The 8097-nt window shown below is 43.3% G+C and overlaps 1 protein-coding gene across 1 annotated transcript; it reads right to left on the reverse strand.

The window, feature by feature from the left end:
• Nucleotides 1-3790: 3790 nt before the first annotated feature.
• Nucleotides 3791-5629, reverse strand: HOXA9 (homeobox A9). The gene is made up of 2 exons (XM_032237082.1): nucleotides 5095-5629; nucleotides 3791-4029 (listed from the first exon to the last, which is right to left on the reverse strand). Exons 1-2 carry the CDS (start codon nucleotides 5627-5629, stop codon nucleotides 3791-3793), a joined length of 774 nt encoding a protein of 257 aa, XP_032092973.1.
• Between the last annotated feature and the right edge of the window lie 2468 nt (nucleotides 5630-8097).

Genomic DNA, 8097 nt, shown 5'->3' on the forward strand with positions numbered 1-8097 from the left:
ATCTTGGGCATATTTACTAGAGAGTAAACCGCACATTATTCAGTAAGGCTTACTTCATAGAGCAGCTTGCTGCCTGGGTGGGATTGAGGAAATATAAATGATTGTAACCCTGTGAATATATTTGCTTGCATGATTTATATTTGCATACAGATATTATTGTGCATATCAATTTGTGCATATCACAGCCAGTTAAATCATGGATTGGTTCTTAACACAAATGTATTTGTATTTTATTATAGGTTTAACAGTTGAAAATGTAATTTCCCCAAAGATGATACATACTTACATATATCCAAAGAGATAGAATCCAGTTCAGCCTCTTTATTGAGCTGAAATGAGCCATTTTATAAACTTGAAACATGTGTTTGTATAGATGTTTCTGTATGTGTATTCACCTATAGATATGTGGATGCATACATGCACACATACACACACACACATCACATATTACTGATGTCTGATGTCACAACAAACAAAATCTGATCTTTGGTACATTTTTAAAATAATAATAAAGCCTAATGTTTCGGATGGCTGAAATTAAGATTTACAATAAATGACATACTGATGAACAACTGGATTCAGTTTTAATAAAAAATGGCTTAAATTCCCCACTGTTATCTGAGAATCTGGTTTTGGCGTGAATAAATCTGCATCCAACCCAGCATTGCTGCATTCCTTTCTAAGCGTTCAGATATTCATAAGGGTAAATAGGCAACGAACACTTTCTGTCCTTTGTTAAAATCCAATCAGCAGTTTCTAACCCCGCATATACAGGATGCTGCTTCCAGAATCTAGTCGACATTTTAGAATCTTCCTTTGGCGTTCAAAAACACCACTCTCGTTTTTCATGGAACAACACTGCCATCTGCTGTTTAGTCTTTGTCGGTGCAAATGATCCAAAAGGTTCAGGATCCTTACTAAAGCGTGAAAAACCGAGGTGCTCCCTACACTGCAAACGTTTTAAACAATCTGCCTCGCGGTGCCTTGTTGACTATTGTAGGAGAAGATCCCGGCGGCAAATTCATTATAGATAAACGTCCACCATTCAAGCCTACATTCCAGAGGAAGGGAACTCATAAAGGCAGGCTATTTCCGCAGTCCGACTTTATCTGAAAGAGCCAGACAAAACAAATGAAAGGACTTTTGTAGAAAAACTAATTGCGGCTGGACAGTTGTAAACTCATTAAGTGCCGAATTCCAGACAGTTTGCAGACCCGCCGTTTATTAGGCTCTCCAGAACTGGTGCTTTGAAGTCCTCCCCCCAGTCCACAACAACAGAGGACGTCCCAGATCCCAAATTCTCGAGACAGACAGCAATTCCAGCTTCCTCGGCCCCCTCCAATTTCCTTTCCCGTCGCCAAAGCCGACCCCGTTTTTTTCCACTTGCTCAGAGATAAGTCCCAACTTTTATTTTTTTTTATTTCGAAACAAAACAAACAAAATAAATAAAATAACAGCCAGCCAGACCCCAGTCCCGGGCCAGTCTAGGGTGGGTTGGGGGGATTTTTACAGACCTTGAGACCTGGGCGAGGTTCTCTTTCACCCGCCGGCACTTTGCACCTAGAAAGGGTTACAGCCGTCATTTTCTTTTATTATACGTTCCTGATAGCGTCTTTATCCCAGACTTGTGAGTTGGGAGGGCGGCCTCGCGTTTTTAGCTTTGAAAGGAAGTAGGGCATTCGCAGAGTTTCTGATTTGTGGGCGACATCCTCTTCAGGTATTTTGTGGGATCAAAAACTTGATTCTAGGTCCTTTCGTCTGAGATTCACTTGGCATTCATCTCAGTATAATCCCTTGCCTTGCTTATTGGCTTGAGTTCAATCCCCATCCCACCACCACTTCACCCCACCCGTTCTCATATTTATTTGTTGAATTGCTAGCTACCTCCAGAAAGCTGTAACGTTTTATGATCTGGGCTCAAACCACCACCTGAGTAATCCTATTAGAACCTCACTCTCCATCTTATCAGAAGAAGAGCTATCTTTTGCTATGCCACACCTTGATTTGGGAGACTCTGTAAACGGAAATGCAAAGGGGGACCTTTCATAGAGACAGCCCATTCCCCAGGAAGTTACAAAGTGATATTTCATGCTGGTGCTATGTAGTTATTTGCCTCTGAGAAATAACAGTTTTGATTTTGTGTGTGAGTTCAAAACGAAACCAATAAAAAAGCAGCAATATTTTTGTCCTTGGAGAAGGCTGTTGCGAACAGCTGCTTGGTGTATTGTTTTGTTTTTAAATAAATCCTCCATTTGTATATGCATCATTAAAAATTATGGATTTCTAGCAAGCTAGAGGGTTTTTAATACTGTGATGTCAGGAAAATGTTGCAGAGACCTTTAGGCGATTTCATTCATGAGTTCCTAATATTCAAGCGTGGAGTGAATGCTATTAAAAGAATAGGTGTTTATTTTTGAATAATTGGGCTTAGAATCAAGGTTTTGCTGCTAGTTGCTCACCAGAATAGATGCCATATATGGGCTGAGCTTGTGGAGCAGTGCCCATAATAATCTTAAAACAGCACAAAAATATAAAAGAATCAATATTTTTTTTTATTTAGCAAAAAAGTTAAAATATCATTTTGGACAAAACTATTTGGTCAGTAAGCCACGAGGTAAGTTTTGCAAAATATACAAAGTGTAGCTTCTGCATAAACATAACTTTCAGGTTGTAAAAAAAAATTAATACACATCTGCAATAACCAAAGGTAGTTTTTAGTGTATAATTTATTATCAATAAAATTAAATTTCATTACAATAGGAATCAAGTTATTTGATTAATCTTAAAACGTAAACCATAGGTAGTAGTTACCTTTTTCACATATAGGTATAGCTCCGATATCTGAGAACTGCTCACGGGTGCAAAAACAATATTCAAGCTAATTTGATTATTAAGGGTTTCTTTTTTTAATATATAGATAATATATATACAACTGACGAAAACTGTACTATATATATATATATATTTAGATAGATAGATTGTGTGCATACTTAAATGATTGGTTTCAGAAGAACCAATAGGCTCCTTTTTATTCCAGATAATATTTGCTTTTCTTTTATGTTTAAAAGTTAGGATACGAAATGAATGGTTTATAATTTTTATCCCGTACAATCCAAGGTTAACTGTTCAATGATACAGAAAAAAAAAGACTCCGTCCTTACACTACAGAGCTATACTCTATGCAATCTTTATAATAAACAACCTGAGTTCAAATTGTATTCTAGCTTACACAATCACATCTGGTACAGCACCCAAGCACAAAAATTGAGTCACAAATATAATACCACAATAAAACACAGTGTTCAAGTATTACAGCAGACCTTTCTCTGCCGTGCGACAAGCAAATAAATTTAACTACTTCAACTAACCTATACAGTCCATAAAGAATTGTGCATTAAAAGGTAGTTTTCTTTCTCTTTCTTTCTTTCTTTCTTTTTCTTTTTCTTTCTTTTTTTTCTTTTTCTTTTTCTTTCTTGACAGGTAGATTTAGACAAATATCACCCTGGTGCGGCAATGTCCCTCCTTTGCTTTCCTATGAATAGAAAATGGGGAAAAGACGATACCTCCAAAATTAGCACCAGGACACAGTGGTCATTCTGTATGCTGGCGAGGTACATTCAAGAGCTGAATTGGCCAAGGACAAACAACAATGAAAAAATAAAAATATGTGAGGCCTGGACACAGTTTCAGGATGTGGGGGGGGGGGAGTTGCGTTGTGTGGCGCTGAAGGACCGCAGGGGGGGAGGCCGGATTTTGCTGTTTTGATACAGATTAAACCTGCCGTCCAGGCTCATTCATCCTTTGCTCGATCTTTGTTAATTTTCTTCATTTTCATCCTACGATTCTGGAACCAGATTTTCACTTGTCTCTCGGTTAAATTCAGGAGCCTGGCCACTTCATACCTTCGGTCCCTGGTGAGATACATATTGAAGAGAAACTCTTTCTCCAACTCCAGTGTCTGATGCTTGGTGTAAGGGCAACGTTTTTTCCTAGTGGATCTTGCATGTAACCAGTTTGCTGCTGGGTTATCTGCAGGGAAACAACGGCTCAGGTTGAAGGAAGCAAAGACTTCCATACACAAAAGTATATTTCTTTGCCCTCAGCCCTACCCACTCTCACACAAAATATTGGTAGTTTCTCGTATTTCTTTCACTGGGCAACAATGGGTTTCAAATTGGGACACAGGAGAGAGTCCTATGGAATTGCAGTAAAATGTCAGCACCCAGCTTCCCTCATATTGTTTATCCAAGGGTGTACTTTTAAAGCTGGCATTTCCGGCTTTCTCCCCACCTTGTCCTCATCTCCTTCCTCCTCACCTCCCCCCCATCCACCCCCCAGCAATTAAAAAGATGGTGGTGAACAACCCATAAGAACAGAGCGCCTATTGTGAAGGTATTTTCTGACCTTCTCTGGTGTCTCCTCTGATTATAAGGGGACAAAAGAATCTACCCACGTTTCAGCTTTTAAGGATAAACCTGACTTGGCCTCCCCCCCACCCCCCGCAACTGGGCATTCTTGGATTTGTGAGCTAAAGGAAATGGATTCACACCCAGTATTTTTGGATTTCCTTCCCTTACAGGTCCCTCTCCCTCCCTACCCCCCATCTCTCTTTCCCCCTGCCCCACCCGAATTTTCCAGCTATCCAGCTTTCTAGCGGAAGCCATAGCCAGGGAAAGCATACATGTGACACTCCCTTGCACACTGCGTGCCTGAGGAAGGAAGGCTGGAGCTGAGAATCAGACCATCTCTGCGAACGGTCTTCTCTACCAAGCCTACCGTGCCAGCAGCTCCGAGAAAGAGAGAGGGAGAGAGTGAAGGGAGGAAAGGAAAACAACGGCACGCACGCACACACATATAGGGGATCGCACGCCCCCATTCCAGGAAGCCTCGATACTTTCTACCCCTTTTCTGACTACAGAAACCCCCACCCACCCTACCTACCTATCCGAGCCCCCTCCCCCAACCCTTGCCGCATAGCTCAAGATGGATCCTGCTTCAGAAGCAGCCTCGGCAGACCCCTCTCGCTGCTCGGGTTGCCCTCCCTCTCTCCTTCTCTCCACAAGTCCAGCGGGGCCCTGCAGCAAGTGCACTTACTTGGGTCCAGCTGGGGTTTGTCTCCGTTTGCCTCGCTCTCGCCATTGTTTTCCGAGAATGCCCCGTCGTTGGCTGGCTTATCCCTATCAGCTGGAGGAGAACCACAAGCATAATCAGTCAGGGAGAGTGCGTGCGTGTCAAAGGTGGTACAGTCACCCCTCCTGGCCGTGAGCGGTTCAGGTTTAATGCCGTAATGCCTGCTGGCCGGCAAGCCGGGGAAAGACAAGGAAGCCGGCATCGGCTCCAGCCACGAACGCATGTACCTGCCGTCGGGTGGCTGGTGATGCACGTACGGGTGGTAGACAGCCGGCACATTGTTGGCGCTCGGCGGGTGCACGGCATTCCAGGAAGTGCTGAAGACGGACGCTTTCGACTGGAAGCTGCAGGGGGTGAACTCGGGGTGCTCGCCGAGGGTCGCCTGCCTGGCCGGCTGGCCCAGGGGGGCCGCGGCGTAGCGCGACTGCACCAGCTCCTCGGTCTCGTGGAGGAGGAACGAGTCCACGTAGTAGTTGCTGAGCGTCCCCGACGAAGACATCGCCAACCCCGGCCAAACCAAAGGAGAGGCGAGCCCTGGCGAAATTATGAAACTACAGATTTCATGTAACAACTTGGTCCTTGCGAAGTAGTACAGTCACCTAATAAGTTGAAGGCTGCCTGTCAGCCTATTGGCTGCCGCGTGTCACGTGTCCGGGCAGCAGAACAATAAAGAATAAATCAGTCCGCAGGCTATTAATGGGTCAGTGTTTTCCAGCCATCATTTTTTATAGCAAAGCCATATGCTCTTTTTTTTAAATGCAAAGGAATAAGCAAGTTGTGGAGCAAAGTTTGCTTTAATTGTGGCCAAATGAGATTAAAAAAATCAGACTATTTTTTGAGGGGGTCTGTTATGATCACTCTTTTTAAGTGGACTATTTTATATCATAATTAATCATTCCATCAATGGTTCTTGTTCCTTGGGAAAAGGGAAAGAGAGCGAGAGAAAGAGGGCACCGCGCAGACATGCTGCTCTCCTTGTGATCGGAGACCTTCACATAAAATTATACAATCGTTTATGCCATAAAGAAAGAAAATAACATTGGCGGCAATCTGTATTTAAATACATATTTATTATATTTCATAAGGAGTTATTGTTCCGGGAGCCACGGGCTGTTATTAAGTCAGTAACTATGGGCATATTCATTTGCGTTGCTCTGTTTCACAGCCGTAAAAATTTACGAGTGCCTGGAAAGGTTAAATTATACTATTGTGTTTAGTTTGGAAACTCACTGTAAATAATAGCGCGCCGCAGAGTTCAGAGCTAACTGGGGCTGGCAGGAAAAAGTCAAATCCAACCCTGGGCTCCTGAAAGGCGCTCCGCTTCCAATTTTGGGGTGCCCCAACAGCAAGGCAAGGCTCAGGAGCGATTTCCAGTCTCTAGCGAGACCCACAGTACTTCATTTAGAGGCTCCTCGGATGCGGATTTTTTTCCGACTCTCAAGAGGGGCTGAATCGCCGGAGCTCAAGCAGACTCGCTTGAAGCTGAGGAATGCTTCCCCCCCCACACACACACTAAAAACAACTTTTTCAAGGGTGGGGTAAAATCTACCACTTTATCTTTTCCCACTAAGGCTAGGTAACTTGCAGGTGTGTGGGAGGTTCTCTTGCTCTTTCTCGCGCGCACACACATAAATGCACCCACGCACAAGCATTTGTGGCTGGCATCTTATTTCTGTGGCACTTCCGCAACCTTACCCGTGAATCTCCCTGTGTTCGTGGAAGAGAGGTATACTTCGGGGCTCTGGTAATGGAAACAAAACAGCCAAGGACGCGTTTTTTAAATAAGAGAAATGAAAGGGGGTGGGGGAAAGAGGGCGAAAGGTGGCGAGAGAGAGAGCAAGAGAGAGCGCGTAAACTGAAGGAAAGACCCGGACTTTTTTAACGGACGAAATAAAGACCCCCACCCTCGATCAAGTTGACTGCAAGGAGGATCCACGCCCTGAGATTTGTAAGCCTCTTCCAGAAGTGTTACAACACCTTCTCCTTAGGACGGCGCAAGCACGGAAAGGTTATGTGGGAAGGGTGCATTGTGCGCTTGGGAGATATTGTACTTATAGGCAAACACACACACACAGACACACATACACACACACAGGGGGGGCATATATCTCACACGCGGGGGGAACATGCATCTCGACCGCTTGGGATGTCTGCAGCATGTATGTATGTATGTATGTATGTATGTATGTATGTATGTATGTATGTATAACGTCTGTGTCTTGTATCTATGGCTGATTCCTAAGAAGGAATGGAAACCATAAGGAGCCCCAGTCGTTAGGTTAAAGCATTTCCCCCGCTGGGCTTTGAAAGAAGTATTTCAGTCCCAAACAACTGGCAGTTTGGGGTACAAGTAGTTATTTCTTTTCTGGTATGCTCTGCGGCAGAACCTGGCACATCGGGATTGAGCGGAAGGTTACATCTTCTGGAGAAACGAAAAAGGTGATTCGGTCCTCAGATCAAGTCCAGTGTTGTGAATTAAAGTTAGGGCTAAATGCGGGGTGCCTGTGGCATTTCAATCCAGTATCATCTCCGAAGGGTTCCTGCACTCTCTTTTCCCCCCTCCCCTCCTCCCCGTTAGGAGTTTTTGCTTTATTCTGTGGGTGAGTTTTTGTTTTTTTTGTTTTTGAGGAGGGGAACCTGTAAGCTCAACAGTAAAAGGAAAGAAAAAGACAATATCAACAATCTCTATATTTAAAAAAAATTGCTTTGTGGGGGGAATGCAGAGGGAGGGAGGTAAGTCTTAAAGTCTTGTTAAAGTTAAAGTCTTGTGTGAATAATCAGCACGGAAAAGAGAGATTTCTTATTTGCTTTACATCGCCTCTCTATTCTTTGCTCTTTTTGTAGAACCCACCAAGGCTAAAAGTTGAAACAAATAATAATAATAATAATAATTAGCAGTCACCCATGTATTTTTTTAACCTAAGATCTTAAAATTACAATTTGTTACATATATGAAGAGTAAAAGTT

This window comes from Thamnophis elegans, chromosome Z, assembly GCF_009769535.1.
Source record: "Thamnophis elegans isolate rThaEle1 chromosome Z, rThaEle1.pri, whole genome shotgun sequence".
NCBI classification, from domain to species: domain Eukaryota; kingdom Metazoa; phylum Chordata; class Lepidosauria; order Squamata; family Colubridae; genus Thamnophis; species Thamnophis elegans.

Bases quoted from the DNA above. Each gene is read 5' to 3' on its own strand.
- HOXA9 (XM_032237082.1), bottom strand. From the start codon at position 5,629: ATGTCTTCGTCGGGGACGCTCAGCAACTACTACGTGGACTCGTTCCTC. The intron at 4,030-5,094 runs GTAAGTGCACTT...GTTTCCCTGCAG, and splicing joins CAAACCCCAGCTGGACCCAA to ATAACCCAGCAGCAAACTGG.